Source organism: Mytilus galloprovincialis, chromosome 1, assembly GCF_965363235.1.
Source record: "Mytilus galloprovincialis chromosome 1, xbMytGall1.hap1.1, whole genome shotgun sequence".
Taxonomy (NCBI): Eukaryota; Metazoa; Mollusca; class Bivalvia; order Mytilida; family Mytilidae; genus Mytilus; species Mytilus galloprovincialis.
Genome location: NC_134838.1, coordinates 115207395 through 115229086, shown reverse-complemented (window position 1 = coordinate 115229086; position 21692 = coordinate 115207395). Strand labels below are relative to the sequence as shown.

The 21692-nt window shown below is 31.9% G+C and overlaps 1 protein-coding gene across 2 annotated transcripts in view; it reads right to left on the bottom strand.

The window, feature by feature from the left end:
* LOC143052694 (von Willebrand factor D and EGF domain-containing protein-like) overlaps window positions 1–20875 on the bottom strand; it is a 42232-nt gene extending 21357 nt beyond the window's left edge. For both annotated transcript variants that reach the window (XM_076225781.1, XM_076225787.1), the window contains exons 1-7: window positions 20794–20875; window positions 7278–7478; window positions 6081–6284; window positions 4698–4862; window positions 2702–2767; window positions 1075–1349; window positions 4–90 (exon numbers count right to left, since the gene is read on the bottom strand). In XM_076225781.1, coding sequence (XP_076081896.1) covers window positions 4–90; window positions 1075–1349; window positions 2702–2767; window positions 4698–4862; window positions 6081–6284; window positions 7278–7478; window positions 20794–20866 — 1071 coding nt within the window. In that variant the 5' untranslated portion in view covers window positions 20867–20875. The remainder of the gene's footprint in view (window positions 1–3; window positions 91–1074; window positions 1350–2701; window positions 2768–4697; window positions 4863–6080; window positions 6285–7277; window positions 7479–20793) is intronic.
* Between the last annotated feature and the right edge of the window lie 817 nt (window positions 20876–21692).

The window sequence follows — 21692 nt, the reverse complement described above, 5'->3', positions numbered from 1 at the left end:
TACATAAAACCCTGCCTTGTATACTGTACTTTTGTGAAATGGACTTGGTAAAGATCCTACACTGTATCTTATTCGCACAGAGCATGTTACCTACAAGAAACAGGCAATTATGATTGTCCATTCAATGCAATTACAAAATTTACCAGTATTTCCTGCTAAGAGTTTAATAAATTTTATAAACCTTTTTTTTCTCTCTCTCAGAATGACTATTAGTCTTAATGCTAGAAAGTGCAGTGTAGATTGACCGTTATGAAATAACCTTTACACAGATGCTATCTGATATGTCCCTTATGTCATAGCTACAATCCCGTTCCCGTTTCACGAATGTGGCCTACCGAATTAGACTATTTACTAGGTTTGTAATAACATGAGCAACACGATGGGTCCCACATGTGGAGCAGGATCTACTTGTCCTTCCGGAGCACATGAGATCATCCCCAGTGATTCGTGTTGTTTAGTCTTTATTTTTCTATGTGCTATTATTTTTCTGTTTTTCTGTTTGTCTTTTTCTTTTTTACCCATGGCGTTATCAATTTTATTTTTCTCTCTCAGATTGACTCTTAGTCTTAGTGCTAGAAAGTGCAGTGTAGATTGACCGGTATGAAATAACCGTTAAACAGATGCTATTGGATATGTCCCTTATGTCATAACTACAATTGTTATTATCAAAACTGAATAAAACCAGATTGTGTCCATAGTACACGGATGCCCCACTCGCACTTAAGTCGACCGAGAAATTGGAGTCAAAACTCTTAATTTGGCATTAAAATTAGGAAGGTCATAAAAAAATAGTATAGGGAAAATGTGTACTAAGCTGATTGGACTTCAACTTCATCAAAAACTACCTTGACCAAAAACTTTAACATGAAGCGCGACAGACAAACGGACAAGCGAACAAACAGACGAACGAATTGACGGACGAACAGACGCATATACCAGAAAACATAATGCCCATAAATAGGGCATTAAAATTTAACTGCTGGAAATTGAATTTTTACAATTTACACAATGTATATATGAGAGAGATTCGTAATATCTTCAACATAGTGTTTAATTTTTATGGTGATAACGTACATCCATATTCATCTGATATTTTTCTTTCCAGTCATCGTTCTTCAAGATTGTACCACTTATGTCACTATTTGGAATATTTTTATAGACCGTCACACTATTCCCATTAATATACCAGTAAATGTCATAGATGAAAGAGTCTAGAGGTTCAACCTCGAAGCTACATTGAAACGCTGACGACAAACTCGGTGCCGATTCGTAATTTGGAACATTGTAAACGGGTCCCTCTACCAGTATGGCTTCTACGACAGGATAGACTGTTGTATTTGGAAACGAAGCTGAAAAATATATGATAAAAAATGTATACATAAAAGGCTAGATACTCAAAAAAATGTTGGACTTTCTATGTTGTGCCCATCACATGTTTCTGTAAATTAGATGTAACGCATATTAAACACTTGAGATGTATGATATCATATATTGTAATAAAGATAAATTATTAAAATCTGGAAAAGTTTGATTTATTTTTAGTACAAATTTGGTCTCTCAGTTACTGCGCGCAACTTAAAGTTTGTTTGTTTTGTTTGTTATTTTTCATTTTTGGACTTTCATTTATAAAGTTTTTTAATATTTTTACTTTCAGTTATTTTTGCAGTTTGTTCTTATGTTGTGTTGTTACACTACAGTCCCAGGATTTAGGAGGAAAAGACACTTATTTTTTTTTAAACCTTGCCACTTTCTTTATGTATAGTATCTGTTCAATGCTACGAGTACGTGTTTGTCACTATTTGTCAATTGACGTTAAACACCAATCAATCATCGATGATATCCGGTGCAAAATATAATCCCTCTGAACTTCTTAAATCAAAGATCTTTTTTAAAATTATAATTATTTATATTATACGTTTATAGAATGATTCAAGATATCAACTTTATGTACTTGTCTCGATTTTGCTGATGTACTATGGACTTACTTAATATATGTAGTTTTTTTGCCAATAAACACATAACAAAAAAAAAAAAAAAAAAAAGAAAGATTGACCACTGCACAATCTCAATGATTGCTTATCCGAAACAAAACAATTAACCAATATTACAGATTATGTCCTAAATTTGTAATTTGAGGAAAGGTGAAGACAGTAATAGCGTATAATTTTATATGGATATGTGCATCTTTATCAATATTTGTTACCTATCATATAATTTTATATGGATATGTGTATCTTTATCAATATTTGTTACCTATCATATAATTTTATATGGATATGTGCATCTTTATCAATACTTGTTACCTATCATATAATTTTATATGGATATGTGCACCTTTATCAATATTTGTTACCTATCATATAATTATATATGGATATGTGCATCTTTATCAATATTTGTTACCTATCATATAATTTTATATGGATATATGTATCTTTATCAATATTTGTTACCTAGCATATAATCTAAATCAGTATATGTTAATTATTTGAAAACAATAGAAAATGGAAATGGGGAATGTGCCAAAGAGACAACAGCCAACCCAAAGAGCACCGATGGGTCTTAAACACATCGAGAAAATCCCGCAACCGGAGTCGTGCTTTAAATTAGCTTGTCCCCTTTTTTAGGAATACATGATTGTTTAAACTAAGTGTTGTCAAAACATCGATACTCAACTTATCTGTAACAACTATATACTTACAAGAACATCCGGGATAATAGCCGGATTCTGAAGACAAACCATCAGTACAAAGCACAGGTCCACTTCCTTGAATATTATTATTAATATAAAAAGTAGAATATATTCACGAATTTAAACTATATAATCAGTAAATTTAAAAAAAAACCAATCATATTTATAATTTTACATTCCAACAGTGTCCGCAACTGAATACCGAAAACGGTAAATGGTTGAAAATGAGACATTTCAAAGGATGTGGTGTAATTGTTATGCCCCATTTATGGACATTATGTTTTCTAGTCTGTGCGTCCGTCCGTTCGTTCGTTCGACTGTTCACCCGTCGGTCTGTCCTGCTTCGGTTAAAGTTTTTGGTCGAGGTAGTTTTTGATGAAGTTAAGGTCCAATCAACTTAATGAACATGTTCCCTATGATATGATCTTTTTAATTTTAATGCTAAATTAGAGATTTTACCCATTTTCACGGTTCAATCAACTTAATTAACATGTTCCCTATGATATGATCTTTTTTTATTTTAATGCCAAATTAGAGATTTTACCCCATTTTCACGGTCCACTGAACATAGAAAATGATAGAAAATGATAGTGCGGATGGGGCATCCGTGTACTGGAGACACATTCTTGTTAGTCATTTTTTCTAAAAGACAAAAGAAAATGCACCTTGCGAAATTCTCAAATTTTTGACTTTCAGATATTTTGATGATGTCCTATCACTGAATAACCCATATTTCAGCCAATACTTGCAACTCATATATCCCAGTGAACTTGAAATTAAGGATAGTTACTACTGATACAAGGAGAACTGCTTCATACCTTCATTTTTTTCTCAACATGGACTCAGAAGAACGACTTCACACTTCAATTTATGACAAACGGAACGATTTCAACTTCCTAATTATCAATTTCCCATTTCTCAGCAGTAGCATACCCTCTGCCCCAACGTATGGTGTTTACGTAATGCTCGAGCATGTTCACGCTATACGGACTTCATATACAAGTGTACTTCTTACGTAGAAACTGCTCCAACAAAGTTATAAGGAGGAAAGATTAAAAATGATACTCCGTATTTTATGGACACCATCACGAATTGGTTGATGCATACGATGTGTCTTCGTCTAAACTGACTAAGGACACTTCTACCACGTCTTAGATTTATGGTTTACCATTTACTTCGTCTTGTCTTTTAAGTACCGAACATGAACCTATTCCCGAATATGACTGTTCTATTGAGTGTAAATTCGCATTACTATAAGACGTGTCATTGTATTTGATTATTCCACATTCTTATATTTAGTTATGATGTGGTATTTGCAATTCTGATCAGATATTGTTAAATGTCTTATCGTTTGTAGTTGTAATTCTTTCTTTTTTTATTTGTATTCGTATGTACATTTGTAAGATTTATTTATTTTACAGTTTGTTTCAGAAGAAATACCGACATAGCTAGATAATGCATCTAATTGTCTAATTACTAACACAATTCTATATCAATAGTCTTGCAATTGTTATAAAATACATCAAATACCATTATTTCGAAACTTGGTATAAGCACATACATACAGAATGTGGTGGGGTTAAACATGTTAGCGGCATTAGCATGTCAAAATATAGTATTGTCCTGTACCAAGTCAGGAAAATTGCAGTTGTTATTTATAGTTCGTTTCTGTGTATGTTACACTGTTGTTTTATTTTTTGTTTTACTTTAGTGTTTCTGTTGTTTCGTTGTTTGCCTCTTAGATGTGATATATTTCCCTCAGCTATAGTTTGTAACCCGGATTTGTTTTCTTTCAATCGATTTATGCCTTTTCAACAATGGTATACTCCTGTTGCCTTTATCTAGACTTAGATGTGATTTGAAATACAGGTAATTTCAACAAACTGAAATTATCGGATGTTTTCCCGAGGTATGGCATACAATTCTTTATTTTGTTCTTTTAATTTTCTGTTTTGTCAGGAATATTAAAATAGATAAAGAATAACAATTCTGTTCATTAAGTTACCGAAGCAGTAAGCAGAATTTGCTATGGTATTTGGTAAGCGATAAACATAAAATCCTTCTGAGCAGTTCACAATTTCTATAGCAATCTTCTCCTCACAGATACCATCGACAGTTTGTAGACATGCCTCTCGGGTCATATTTACTTCATCTATGTCAGGTAAAGAACCTATAAAGATAAACAGGGAAATAATTGCTCTTCTCTATTTTATTTTGTATTAAAGTACGGCTACCTCCGAAAGACCACAGTCATATTGACATTGATTTTTTGAAAGTAAATAACTTACGCTTAGGCCGCACCAAATTAATTTCTTGTGAATCGGACTTTTTCCTTAGATTATAAATCACTATAGGATAAATTAAAAATGTCAATATAATCGTTAAAGTATTCCCTTTGAAATCCAGCCTTTAACATAACAATAAACATTTATAAAAACGAATAAAAGAAACCATAAAAGTGCATTGCAATATGTTGAACCTTATTAAAAGATAATACTATATTTAGACTTTTCTTAAGATACATATTCACACAAACTTGACAGACTTTCAAACTTTCATACAAATAAATTAATTTAGACATAAACTTGCAAAAACTCATTAAGAGCTTGAATGACTGATGTCTGATAATTTTTGCCCATTTCATTAACTTTTTTTTACGAAATCATCGAACCAAAACAATTATGTCGCCGATAATAAATTGTCGTGCTAGTGTCACATAAAATGAACGGTAATCACCGAGGGTTCGCTTTTCTAGGACTTCGGACTTCAGCTTATTACAAGCATCTATACAAAAAACGTATTAAATGTTTTTATATTAACGTTTCCATGTATAAAATGGTGTAGTCCAGTGGATTGGAATATGCCGTTGATATGATTTAATAATTCATTTTCGCTTACTTAAGTTCGATAAAAATCATTTTGCAATTTCTTGTACCATATAAAGAATCTAACCTTTCAAAATATGTGATCCTTTGACAGTCCATATAATTTGTTAAATATTCCAACTATTCTAATTCCGATAACACAGAGCCTTTCGGAAACATCGTTTTAGATAGATATAAGATAGGCATGAGTGCCAATGAGACAACTATCCATCCAAGTCTCAATTTGTAAAAGTAATTCATTATAGGTCAAAGTTCGCGGTCTTCATCACGGAGAATTGGATCACACCGAACAGCAAACTATAAAGGGCTCCACAAATGGCAAGTGTAAAACCATTCCAACGGGAAACCAACGATATAATCTATATCATCAAACGACAACTCCTGACTTAGGACAAGTGCAAAACACATGCAGCAGGTTTAAACTAACCCATTTACTAAAACTTTGACCGTTAGCATATCAGGCCATTTGTCTTTTCTTTAAGTAATATAGGGTATTTACCTACCATTTAGCCAGATTGGATTCAGTGTACCACAGTGTAGGGCTCCAGGAGGATATGTCACCAGTTCGTTACCATTTTTACTGATAACTTGGTACCATGTATTATTTAATATTTCATCGCTTATGATGTCATCCGTTGATTGGTCAGTAGTGTACCCTGTAGATCTTTTCTCTTGGTCTTGAATTGTAGAATACTGATTACAAGGACCTAGGATTGTTAAAATCCACATGGTAAAATAACATACTTATTAATGTAACTAACAACTTTGATATATATTCTCAAGTAATTATACATTATGAAAGTTCCTTGTCTTTATTTTGTGCAACACCTGTACAATAAGCCACATCGAAGAGGTTTTTTTTGGGGAAAAATCCGTTTTCGCCAAAAATGCACCCTTTTACGCAACAACTTTTTTTCTCTCCGATGCTACGTTTGCACCACATGTTTTAAAATTACATGGTATAATTTGCGCTAAAAATAAAATAAACGATTGCGTCAATTAAAAGAAAAATGACTTGCCTCCTCCTTTATCCGGGCCTGGGACCTCGGAGTTAAAGTCATTTTTAAGTCAAACTTATAGAATACTTTAAAACATACAACTATGTGAGTTGGACATGATAAATAATATATAAAGGCTGGAATTTGTAACTCATAACACACACACAGTCTCTGCGACTGAGTTCTCCTTCTGTATATTTCGCATGTACTCTTTAACGACAAATGTTTTCTTTTCTGAAACATGTCTACTTATTACTGCTGCTGCATAGGTATTTCGCAATTTAATGTATATAGTCGTTTGTAGCTTTACTATGATATTGTCAAAAACACAAACTTTTAAGGATGTGATTCATAAAATACTTTATTGTAGTTCTTGTGGAATGCTTTGTTTTATTATTGGAATGTCTTGCAATAGATGGGATTTAGCCCATACGGATGAAGTGACCAAATCACTATCATCAAATATATATATTAATCATTTTTTTTAAAATATATATGATAAAAATGTGTACAGGAAAGTTGGCAGAAATGGACTGCTATTTCATTGACATATACACACATAGAACACATTTCCTTTCATTTATCCCAAAGCACTGACTGATGTACATTAATATGGTTATCTAGATTCATTCTATTCAGCAGTTGTCGAAGACATAAAGATAATGTTTGTTTCTTATATTTTTTAAATTATATTTAACTTACCTGCCTGACAAGTTCTTATATAATCAGGACAGCAATCATTTTCAATTAAACAATGCTCGTCACAGCAGCATGACACATCTTTTTTTTTTACACTACAACACGGATTTCCAAGACAACATTTTTCTCCTGGTCTCGTTGCACAAAAAGATCGGTCAGATCTTTTATATCTGTACACATAGTGATTGCTATACGTCTCCCGGTCTGTAAACATTATGAATTATAGGTTATTGCAATACAACTACAGTACAATTATAAAATTTATGGAAACTACATCCTGTCAATTTTTCAGACGACCACTTTTTATAACAGCAAAGTTTTTAAATGTGTAATGGACATTATTATTGAGTGTCTTATTTATGCAAAAATATACCAATAATCTTCGTTTTAGGCTTATTTGTGGAGCTCTATTGCGGTACATGTAAAAAGCGTTGACTAAAGCACATTTCATTTTTAAGTGACTCTTTTAATACTACAAATGTGAGCCGATCAACGCTTTAACTACTCTTTGGTACCCGTATTGTTGGCCATGGCACAAATGTTAATAGCCATATTTTTGAAATATAACAACGTCTGTTTATTTGTGTGGGAAGAACACATACGTCCGTTTGATTGGGGCATTAAATTCAATCCCGCGTATTGTGTGAGCCTACACATAAAATACTCTTTGCAACAACTCTCTGCGGACTCCGTAGGTTGCGGCCGGTTTGCAAGAATTTCAATTTTGATTGACTATACCCAATTTATAGGTACAGTTCAAATTAATCGTAACAGTAGTTACCGATGTTTAAATCTTGCTAATCCACTTTGAAAATACAAACCATGATCAATATTATCATCTACATAGAAGATGGACGCGTCGACAGGGAGGACGCTTTCTGATGTTTTTGCATTATCGGCAATCCGAACAGACATATTTGTTTCTTCGTTTGAATTGTTTTATTTGTCATTATGGAGCCTTTTATAGCTGACTAAGCGGTATTGACTTTGCTCATTGTTGAAGACCGTACGGTGACCTATAATTGTTAATTCTGTGTCATTTGGTCTCTTTGTGAAGAGTTGTCTCATTGGCAATCATACCACATCTTCTTTTTTTTTTATATTTCATTAAAATGCCACAATAAGGAATATGTCATGTTTTATTCTTGTATTAAAATTATGAATGTAATGTTGTTTTAATTTTTCAATAATGCATGTAGTAGCTCCGAACTTATTTTGAAAAACAGGCTAATTGAAACTAAATCCATGACATAATGGACAAAATTTATCATTGCAATGCTAAGTTGACGTTTCAAATTTTGAACTCCAGATGCTACATTCGCTGTCTTGTATCATTGAAATACAAATGATTGATAGGCTCTGTTAATTTTGGGTACGGAATAAACATTATGAATTATGTTGACATAATAGAAATTTGACAAATAAAATGCGTTATACCATAAATGATACTCAGTACGTAGGAGAAAATGGACGCTATTTATCGAAACGCACGCAGGCACATCTTTATTGTATTCAAAGGCCCTATATTTTCAAAAGTATTATTCATCAACATCTTTTAAGAAGCAAAATATTACTATTAAAAAATGTACAGTTCAACCTTAAGATGTAGTTAATAAGCAGCCTGGTAAATCTCATTCAAAGTTTGCACGATCATGGAAAATATTTGAATTAAATTGATTTAAAAAAGTACAGACAGTCTATCCTATCGGTCTTAATGACACTATCATAGGACTTGGTAATACACCAAGAACTGATTCTGTTAACATTTTGGATTAAGTTTCTAAAAATTTTCGTAAAAAACGTTCTCATTGGTGTAGAATTAATCGCAGTTAAAGAAAATTTCGTACCAACAGTTCAAATATTTCGGACCTAATTTCTATTCCATATTGCAGTCTTAAGTATAAAATCGTTCAAATTATAATTGCATATTGTTATTCTAAACTGTATTCCAAAATTGATCGCCCTTAAGATCATAAAAAAAAATTGACTTTCTTTTAAATACTGCCGGTATTTTTAATGATCATTTTGTAAAAGAACAAATTCATGGCTCTTTTGATAAAAAACTGAACTCCCTCTTATTTGTTATGTTTAAAAAAAATCAACCCGGAAATATGTGTTTAATTATAGACAAGCATGTAAAGATGTAAATAACCGAATTTATGTAAGGTTCCAGTTCCAATGTTATTACAGGATACCTTAACATTGTTAGTGGCCGAGAGTTGAAATCATTCCTCAGTAAAGGACCTAAATATCGGCCCTCGTCAATTGAGAATTGGAATGGGTGTCGTAACATCATTAACGACTTACTCCGTATTTACTGCTCGACATGGATGAAACAAGACAAAACTGACAAGAAGTCCTTTGATTCTTATTTTAATTCAGTAATGAACATATCTGATAAACGTACACAACATTTTGAAAAACATTTTACCCATAAAAACAACCATAATAACCCTATTTCTCGTATCAAACATAAGCTAAAAGAACTCTCCTAGGAATTTGTTTTTGTCTCGGCTGATAAAGTCATTATTGTTTGACGTAAATTTTACATTAAGGTTCTTCAAACGTGAATCACGAATTCACCAACATTCCAACTGATTCCATTTTCGGAAAATGACAACTGTAACAAACTGTTAGCTACTTCTTTACGAGCAGAACCAAATACAATGAAAGTTTCAACTATGCATTGGCTTCCGAAGCTGCACAAAACACCTTACAAGTATAGATTTATTCGTCTTCAAACAATTGTTCCACTACTAAACTGTCTATTCTACTTACTAGTACACTTGGTACAATCTGGTAATAAATTGTTCAAATAAGGCCTTTGAAAATAGGGAATTAATTATTTTTTGAGTGTCAAAACTTCGTTGGAAGTATTTGATAAATTATATGCTTGTATTGGGGATTTCGAATATGTTCAAAGTTTTGATTTTTCTGTCCTATATACTACTTTGCCTCACGATAATTCAGAAATGAACTTTTCCCCGTTGATCAATTGCAACCTATCAGAAACTAAATAGTTCTACAGTTCGATAATTAAATAGCCCCGTAAGATAGTTTCTAAAAGGGAAAACAAATATCTGTTGAAAAGAAAAGACAGAAAAGCCTACTTACAGCAATATTACATTACCAATATAAAATATAACACGTTTTTAAGTTACGGGTATGTTAAACTGGGAGCAACTTCACATATAAAACTGGAAAATGAACTGGTTCTTATAATTTATCTACAAACACACTATATAAATAACACATAGCTGAGAGGGCGATAGAGCAGATTGTTACGCCGGTAAAACATTGTCAACCGGGGGAAGCCTAGGTTGACAACGTTTTTTCGAGGGGTACCAATCTGCTCTATCACCATTTCAGCTATGTCTTATTTAATCTATTATACTAAATGTCCTTTCATTCTTGTCTTTATCAGTTGAATTTTAAATTCAAAGTACTTTATTTTGACGTCTCGTACATAACAACGTTACGGGTGTTGGAAAATCAACAGAATTGAAGCAATATGTTTTTTTTTATTTAACAGTCAACGAAAGAGTTCTTTGCAAAATAGTAGAACTTAATCATTGATTTTAATAACTCGCTGTAAATTAAATTCATTGTCATTTAGTTTATCATTTTTTTTGTTGGTTTTCACCAGAGGGTGACATTAAAAGAAACTGTCTCGCGCTCAGCCATTGGATAAATTAAATTGTCTCCCTCGAATTAGTCAATCAAAATCTGGCATTTTAACGCGAAGAATAATAATATAAATTAGTATCATTGTTGACTTTTTAACTAATGGTCATGTAAAACAATCCAAACCATAAAGTCAGAGCTGTATTGTAAATTGCAATAAAGTACATGTAACTAAATAATTGCAACCGTAGTATACCGCTGGTCAAAAGTCATAAATCGATTGAGAGAAAACAAATCCACGAACAAACTTAAACCGAGGAAAAACATCAAACAAAACAACAGCAACACTGAAGTGCAACAAAAACAAATGACAATGAAACATACATAGAAACGAACTCTTAGATAACAACTGCCATTTTCCTGACTAAAAACTTAGGTAAGTTTCAAAGTTTTGATTTTCTACCCTATATATCACTTTGCCTCATAATATCATTACGAAAAATACCAAATTAAAAGGGCATTTAGAAAGTCAAAATGAGAATATATATGTTCAAACTCTTTTAGGTCTTTTTTAGTAATGTAACAAGAAACAAAAGAACTATGTCAATTATACCTGCTTTGATACGATACAGCACTTGAAATTTTAATAGATGAAAGTTTTTACGCTATATCGTCAAATTATCGGAATTTCAATGGGAACTAACTGTGCACCACCTATTGCGGACATGTTTCTGTGTTGTTATGAGTTTCAATTTATGACGTAAATCAACAATGATCCATCAATAGATGATATAAAAAATAAACAACACGTTTAGATATTTCGATAAGGTATTGGCTCTCAATATAGGTTCACTAACGAGATTTATCCTGCTGAACAGACGTTAGATAAAGCTAAAGATAACAATGAATACTACCCTTTCCTGAATCCTGATGTCTATTTCTTAAACGGGAAGCTTAATACCAAAATTTACAATAAAAGAGAAGATTCTGTATTTCCTAGGCCTATTATTAAAATATCCATTTTTAGATTTTAGCCTTTTTCCGTTTTCTGCTCTATGGTCGGACTGTTGTCTCTTGACACGTTCCCTATTTTCATTTTCAATTTCAATTTTATAAATATCACATAAACTTAACATCATCAATGACTGATCTATATAATATAAAAGAGGGCAAGGTTCGAGAAACCAAGCCTGACACACACACACACATGTTCACCTTACAATCATGCAATTCACCAAATATAGTGAGCCTATTACTTGTAGCATACATGTAAGCTACATAAACCTAATTAAGACAACTACACCTTACCAATGTACCATAGAAACGAGGTCCAAATCAGATGAACTCTACCAGCCAACATTCACAGCATTCAATCATTCCTTACATTCAATATAGTGTACCTATAATTGCTGATAGTTTTTAATAAACTACGGAAAAAATGAAAACTTAACATTGACCAAATACAATTTACCTATCTTAAAGTGTCTAAGATACCGACTTAACCACAAAAAAAAATACCTTGATCATCGATCAATGGAATAAGATCTTAAGAACGGTGTCTGACAAACATGTAGACATTCAAAGGATCCCATACCTATACTAAATAAAGTTATCATATTACTAGTAGTAAGTGAGTATTTCACATCTGACAAAAAAAAACTCCGAAAACATTTTGCAGCAGTAAATGAACAGTGAAAATGAGGTCAAGAACATGTACATATATCAGACGGAAGCATTGTTACTTTATGTATCTGCATAGAATGTAAAATGCATCCAGGTTTTTAAAATCTATAAAAAAAAGAAGCTTCATATGGCAGTTATTATCTTATAGTTCGTTTCTGTGTGTGTTGCATTGTTTTTTGTTTTTGTTACACCTCAGTGTTTCTGTTGTTTCGTTGTTTTCCTCTTATAGTTGATGTGTTTCCCTTGGTATAGTTTGTAAACACAATTGATTTATGAATTTCGAACAGCGGTATAGCACTGTTACCTTTATTTATATAATTCATGCCCCCTGATTGTAATCCCTATTTCTGTCATTATGTGGGACTAAACAGCCTGTGACACACACCTAGATATTGCACATTCAACAATGGCAAATAAATGGCCACTCTCCAATATTGTAGTCTAAAATATAATTCATGACTGAAAACAAAATCTTCAATTGTATGGCTGATAATTTTGCTGTTTGTATTTTTGTCTATTCATCAAATTTGTCCCCAAAATGCAAAACTGGGAAAAATCTCCATTAAACTACATGAAAATAACTCCTATAAAGAGTTGACTGCTAATATTGGAATCTTTATTTTTTTTAATCTTTAGCTGCGCATCATTTTTCTTTATTTAAGTTTCTATCTATCTACATGTATGATAAATATCATGATAATAGGCAACAATAGTCAAATTGACTGCAGTTTCTGAATCTTGAAACGCGTTTTCAGGCTTTTTGGCCTGCAACATTCCGTGCCTATTTTAAAATCTATCAGAGACTATAACTCCCGAAACGGCAAAAATAAAAATGCAGCACCATTATGTAAGCAATGATCATGGTAACAGCAAATAAAAAGTTAAAGAGCATTGGATTAACAGTTCATTAGTAATTGCTTGGAAACAACATATTGTACAAATTTCCAATATATCAGGGACCAATTGTCAATCTATCAATATCCATCACTCCTAAATTGGCAAAAGTTTAAATCATTAAGATCATACTTTATAGCAGTTTTGTTCATCACTATTAACACATTATAATTTTAAGAGCATGGGTCAAATGGTTCATAAGTAATTGCACAAAACATCACGAAGTACAATTTTCCAATAAATCAAGGACCAAGTAGCAATGAGATCCATCGTTTAACATGTTCAATATGTGTAATGCTTAATTATTACATTTTTAACTTTGCTATTGTTTATTTCTAGGAGTGAAAGCACCAAGTTTTATCCTGTCCAGTACTACAGACATAATTTCTCATAACATTTCATCGAATATAGATAATAACCATCAATGGAAGTAAGGCAACCAAATTTCAACCCTTTTTTCATGTTTACAATCATGAATAACCATGATACCTCAAGCTTCATAAAACATTTTATATAAAAACTTTTTAAAAAAAATGGTGCTTAACAAAACTAGCTCCCAATATATATGTTTATGACACAAAACCTTCTGCAATGAAATGTAGGGTTATCTTCCTCCAACTGGCAAAATTAATTCTTTATTATGAAACGTTATGTCACGTACTATGCTTTGGTAGTATCACACATAACAATTGTTTTGTAGTAAACTGAATGTGATTATTTTTCTGTGAAATACTGATTTCAACCATTAGTGTCAAGTTTTATTATTTAACCAGTTTAAAAGTTTTATAAAAATATAGTCCAATGTATGACGAATATCTACAGCTATTTGATCAAAATTTCTTCGAAAAATTCAAATCACACCGCATCATGATAAAATATATAGTGTGGACAAATAAATTCACCAATATATAATCAAATATTCATTTCAGCTGCATAAAAAGTTGAAAACGATACAACAGTTGACTCTAAGATGATAAACACCAACGATGTTTCTCTTTGTTTTCATTATAAGTTTCCTTTTTGTAAAAACAAAATGTGATTATGAATGAGTAATTGAAGTGTTCAAGCTAAATGAATTATCCATAGGCAGTTTACTTACGTTAAACTTAAATTTAAGCCGCGCTCCAGAAAGGGACATGCAATTATTTTCTTTTAGTGAATAATTTGTTGTTTTTGCTTCAAAAATAATATCCTTTAATTATAACTGTATATTTGATAAAGGATTACTTATCAAACAGTTTTCCATTATATACAGTAAAATATCAGAAATAGGGAGAAAAAGTAAGAAATAGCTAAAAAAAAAAACCCACTGAGTATGGCTTGCTTTGTCTTCTTATTATGAGAGTACATGTATGGTCAACGGTGCATGTGCAGCTTCCTATAATAGGACTTATGCCATCATTGTTCCCTCTATAAGTTTTTGTAAAGTTGAAACCTTAAAAAAATGTGCAGAATTTCTCATGTTTATCTTTAATTTAAAAAGAGAAATACTTGGCACAAGCCATGTTTTATTCGGTCCATGGTCATAACTGAACATTCTATAAACATTTATCGAAGGTTAACTTAAATTAAATATTCTGTCAAATGAAATGCAAGAAATAATTGATTACAGATTAAAAATAAATTTCCACGTGACAAGGCGAACTTTTATATTAAGCCTTATAGATACTAGCAAAAAAATAAAGAAAAAGAAAAGCAATATATTGTCCCTTTGAATTCCCCCTGCAACACCCCATACATTCACATGATTCTCTTAGGTATCTCTTTCACTTTGTATTTTAAATTAAGTCTAATTTTTAATCTATTTTTTTATTTTCTTTATACAAGTTTTTATAAATTTGAGTACAAAAATATCTATATTAACTAGGTGAACAGGGAATATGTCTCACATTTTTATAAGTTAGTACACGGACACTTGAATGGATCTGAGACGAGGAATATTTTGGGGAAAAACTTAAAAGGACTCCTCTTTTAAGAAAACTCACAGTCGACAAGAGACATGATCACCCATGTAATAAAATTTGATTAATTTTGGTTGGTATTTGCTGTTTGGGACTTTAAAAAAAATGGAACATAACATATAGTTCCAATTAAAATGAATCATAATCCTTCCCTAGCGAAGCTCCATTCAACGTTGGTGATTTAAATTTGGATTTCGACCTAATGTATCAGCCCTTGTCTCCGAAAATATTATATCCACATAAGCTGTCATCATCCGTTTTCAACGGGTCACATTGTTCTTCATAATTTCGCTGGAAATCATTGACTGCTATAAGAGGGGACTGTATCGTTAGCCAAGATGCATTGGGTGAAAATATTGAATGTAATATATGAATAGGAAATGGTGATACATAAGATTTCATATTTTAAAAATGTTACACTTCATTTTTGCCTTTCAAATCATTTCTTAAAAGCACACTTATTTGAAATTTATAAGCTGAATATAAGCGTGTACCTTTTATGTTTTGTAGCAAATAGTTAAAGCATCAAAGAATGTCATAACATACTAATGCAACATTACAGCATGGATTGCCAAAGACACCTTCGAATTGTACTTACTCCCCATTTTGAAATCTTCATGATTTATATATGTTTTCCCATTACATTGCCATGTTTCGTAATGATGGTACTTGGGTCAATTAAGGACATTTATTTTCTGTAGATTTTTTTTTTTTTTGTTTTTGTTCAAGCTTATTACTCATAATTGTTTCTCAATTGCTAAATTATGTACGATGATGAAACAAACTGAAGCAACTGGATCAAATTGTTTACCTTTAAGTTCTATTGGCAACAAAACACGTGAATTAAAGTTCATATTTTTAAATTTTGACTACTTCATTTATATACAAGTGAGTCTTCTGGTCAAGACTTGTTCCTTTTTGTCTAAATGTACGATACGATAAAGTAGATTTCAATGACTAATCCATGCTTATTGCGATCACCGAATTTTTACGAAAAAGGTCACGCTGAGTTCTTTGCATACGGAAAACATATCGGCGAATTATTTACTGGAAGCAGACAATTAAAGAAAAAAGATCTTCTAAATTTTGACAATTTATAGAATTTTCTTGAGAAAAAGTATATGTCCATAAGTTTTATAATAAACACTAGCGATTAAGTTATAAAGATCATATGCAATTTTTTTTAATTGAAGTTTCATATGACTTTTTGACAAGAGGAGTTATATGGGTTTTTCCAGGAATTAAAGTTTAGAGATTCGAAATTGCATTACCAGAATCACGCTAAATAAGACTTCCGGTCAATTTTGTCGAAATAATGAGTATCAAAATTCAAATTGTTTATACTATAGAATAATATTTTTAAGCTTTCAAGATATAAGAAGATGTGCTATAAGGGTCAATAAAATAACTGTCTATCCAAGTCACAATTTGTAAAAGTTAATCATTATAGGTCAAAGTACGGTCTTCGACACGAAGACTTGGCTCACACCGAACAACAAGCTATAAAGTGTTCAAAACGACTAGTGTAAAACCTTTCAAAAGGAAAACCAACCGTCTAATCTATAAAAAAAAAATAATAAACGAAAAACAGTTATAAACCACATCAACAAACGACATCAGGTTAACTCAAGCAGTTCAAGAGAAATCACTCATTAAAAATTTCAATTTTACCCTTCTGTGTTTTTCCCACTTCCGCGATGTAGACCTTCCCTCACATTGGTTCGTTATAGACGAATCAAATCGCTCTAGGGTCAATTAGTGGATTTTTGGCAAGTATATTCTTTGTTTGTATGATATAGCTTTGAAATTGTGTGCAATTAATTGAGGTTTTATTTAACCAGACACCTCTTTATTTAACCTGAAATTTGACATAATATTGACTTATTGTCAGAATATTATTTTTTTCATAATGAATACATTTTTTTTTATTTAATAGATAAATTAATGAGATTGGAAAGCATGCTGATATACCAGTATAGAACAAACTTCATCACCATAAATATATATATTACAGATATTAATAATAGAAACAAACACATTAATATTTAACAGTTTTGTGCTTGTTTCCACCTCCTCACACATACTACATGTACCATGGAACTCTTTAGAAGAAAGTAGGTATTTCTAAAACATGTTTCTCAAATGTACCTAATGCTATCACACAGTGCCCACTTTGTGAAGATCGAAGTCACACTGATATATGTCTATTTTGGCGTAAACGACCTACATACACATCATTTCACATATTATTTCTCAATATTGAGTCCTCAGTGTTGCAATTATTGTTTCTGGACATCAACTTTAAAAAATTCTTTCTCTTAAAGTTTTTGTTGTTTTCCTGTTAATATAGTCTCTAACTTTTTTTCTTTAATTGTCTGGTAGGCATATTTCGCCCCCTTAACAAAAAAGTATAACTACGGGTTAAGGCGTTGTTTATATCGACCTTTGTTTATATAAATTTAAATTCTTATTCTTCTGTCTTGCTATCTTTTCGATATCTTTCACTAGTTGTTCTGAGTAGAAAAAGTTCTTCTTATCTCTGATATCTAACTTATGGTCGTGGCTTCTCTTGAAATCTTTAAAGAAGGCTTCTTGTCTAGTTTCATTATCTGTTCATGTTGTAAATTGTCACTATTTGGTAGTAGTATCATTGTTTCTCCTTCCACTTCAAGTAAGTTAGTCTTTTGTAGAACTTTTTATATGTTTATCTCCCCCTTTTTGCGTTTGCGGTGTTCCTTTCCTTCTCTACTGGTTGTCGATTGACTATCGGGAAACGGCAGAGCAACCGGGATTTTTCAGCAAATGATGTGGCTGATGGTGGTGGCGGTGCTTTATATTTCTTAGAGTCGACCTTAGCCGGTGCGTTCGTTGCCGACGCTGTCTCTGTGGATTTAGCGGTAATGCCTATCTCTTCAGTTTTTGTAATAACGTTGTCAATGTACAGATCGGGAGTTCCAATCTGCATTCGAATCGGACTTTTTAGCCAAAAATGCCCTCAGCTTGCGGTTATTCCTTTCAGAATGGGACTTCTTGCTAGGTGGTAATATACACTTCTCTCTTTCTGCTATCTTCCTAGGTGTCCATTTTATTATTAGCTTGTAGTTTTGAGTCCGAGCAGATAAAACCCAGTCGGCGGTGTGGTGTTCTAATATATGTAACTTGGAAAATACATCACCAGTAAACACAACCATCACACAATATGAGAGTGTCACCATACTAAGAGACACCATGTGAACACGTCTGTCCAGGTGAACATTTGGTCTTTAACTTAATTAACTTAGATTTTTTTTTAATCTGATTTCATAAATAACAACATTTCTAATACTAACACTAAATGAGTAGGTCCGGTAAGACCCCTTTTTGGCCCCAAAATATAGCAGTTTTACAAAATTGTTAAAATGTAAACTTTTATTTATTAATTGAACAGTAGAATGCTTCTGTTACATAAATATGGGCTGTTTTTGACAATACAATGCACATATATCGGGTACAAGCACCATCAAGTCATGCTAAATCACTGAAATCTTCACAGTTCTAGCATTTTAGTTTAGACGGTTATCAACTTGGTATTTTAAATTAAATTTACATAAAAAAGAAAACAGTAAATATATTGATAAACAGAAAATTATTTTTGAAAATACTCTTTACTTTCTGTACAAAACATGTGCACTGTAGATTATTTCCACAAGGTGATTATCTAATTTTCATTTATTTTGGATGCTTTTTCGCAGGAAAAATCGCTTAAAGAAGTAAGGTGCTTGTCATTTTGAAATTCTTTAAAATACGATTTGCCTAACCTGTTTTGTCTACCATTAAGTATGATGACGCTAAATGGAATGTGAACAAAGTAATTGAGACTAGAGACATCTATATACATGTATAGATATGTCTCTAGTTTACAAAACAGATATCAGAATTAATTTAATTTTTTCTTTGCACATTTTGTTATTTGGCAGTAAAACATTCTTGCATTTAAAATTAACATGATTAAATTTCCCATTATATTCTTTAATAGTACATTAAATGAAGAAAGAATAATACACTCGTGTATTTCAAGTAGGTTACAAGTGATCGCTGTCTCATGAATGACAAGTAAGTACCAATTGTTCAATCTATACAGTGATGCACAATTATCATTATTTAGTCAATATATGTAGTGAATGAAATATAAGAAAAGCTCATTATAAGAAAAGCTTATTTACCGATTACATATTTACCTTTTTATATTAAACTGTTTTGTTACAATAGCTGATCAAATGATCTAAATAATAATTTTCTGGAATATTACATTTTTTTTAAATTTTAAATTGATAGTCAAATTTTGATTCTAAATTGTACACGTGGTACGTTAAATAAAAAAATGCACAGGAACAATTTACTATAATAGGTATAAGAAGATGTGGCATGAATGCCAATGAGACAACTCTCCATCCGAGTGACAATTTGTAAAAGTAAACATTGTAGGTCTTCAACACGGAGCCTTTGCTCACATCGAACTATAAAGGGCCCCAAAAGTGACTAGTCTATAAAAAACGAGAAACACTTATGAACCACACCAACAAACGACAACTACTGAATGTCAGATTCCAGACTTAGAGGAGGTGCAAACAAACGGGTTTAAACGTTATAATAGTTACCAACCTTCACTAAATCCAAAGACATTTAGTTTGTAACCCGGATTTGTTTTTTTTCTCAATCGATTTATGAGTTTCAAACAGCGGTATACAGTATACTACTGTTACCTTTATTAACATATGTGAACATACACTTAACGAATGAATTTGATGAATGACACTATGTAAATACAAAATCAATAGAATAAGGGGTTAATAGATAATGGCAACAGTAGTATACCGCTGTGAGATGTTATACAATTTTTGTACAACAACAGTAATCTTGAACAAAAAGCCGCCAAATAAAATAAGGTACGCATATAAATGAAAATAATTTTGTTGTAAGGTTTACTTTTTGAATGAAGAACGGAAATATTTTTCCATAGTACGAGAAAAGAAGTGAAAAATTAGCCATACCAAACACTTATCAAAGCTGGAATATATAAGAAATAGAGACCAGATATTACCCTAAACAAGTAAACATTTAATAACTAAAAACCATTACAAATAGTATCAAAAGCTCAAATTTACAAGAAAGTACGATAAGAGAGTACTCGCAGTTACTGACAGCTAGTTAAAAGCCAAAGAACAGTTAGTAATAAAAAGTAATGCATCAAAAACCTGCTTGAATTTTTTAACACCTAAACATCCTATGAAACTTTGCATAAAATACTTCTATTATAAATGTTACTTTGAAATATAGTTGTAACTGTTTTTGAATTACTGTTATTTTAATAAACCTACCGTTGTTTCCAATTGCCAAAACTGTCAATACATTTACATGAAAGAGCAATAACCACATGATGGTACCTGCCATTTAGAAATCTGGAAGAAAAGTGAACCAGGATGCGACAATTTTAGACTAAAAGAAGGAAATGTAGACGTACATACAAATTATATTACTATTTATAAAAAAATATAATACTTAATTTGTAGATAAGATGTATTGATAAGTGCACATGGTCAAGTATCAAAGTTGCACTTGCATTTGTATTTGGTAACGGAATAATATTTTGAGAGGGGGAAGTAATTAAAACCAAAGTATCTACTTTAAAAACTTGAAACTTTACGATTTAAAATAGAATACTTTTTAGTGTTCAAAATAGAATTAAAAAGTTTTCCAAGACATGACAAAAGAGTAATAGAACGGTAATTCTGTGGTTTGGTTGTGCTATTTTTGCTCTTATAGGGGAAAATATATACATTGAAAGAGGGGCAAAAAATACCAGAGGGACAGTCAAACTCATAGATCGAAAATAAACAACGACATGGCTAAAAATGAAAAAGACAAACAGACAATAATAGCACACAAGACACAACTTAGTTGACCGTTATGGAATAACCGTTTCACAAATGATATCGGATATGTTCCTTACGTCGTAACTACAATCCCCTTCCCTTTCATGAATGTGACCTACCGAATTAGACTATTTACCGGATTTGTAATCACATAAGCGACACGACGGGTGCCACATGTGGAGCAGGATCTGCTTATCCTTCCGGAGCACCTGAGATCACCCCTAGTTTTTGGTGGGGTTCGTGTTGTTTATTCCTTAGGTTTCTATGTTGTGTCATGTGTACTATTGTTTTTCTGTTTGTCTTTTTCATTTTTAGCCATGGCGTTGCCAGTTTGTTTTAGATTT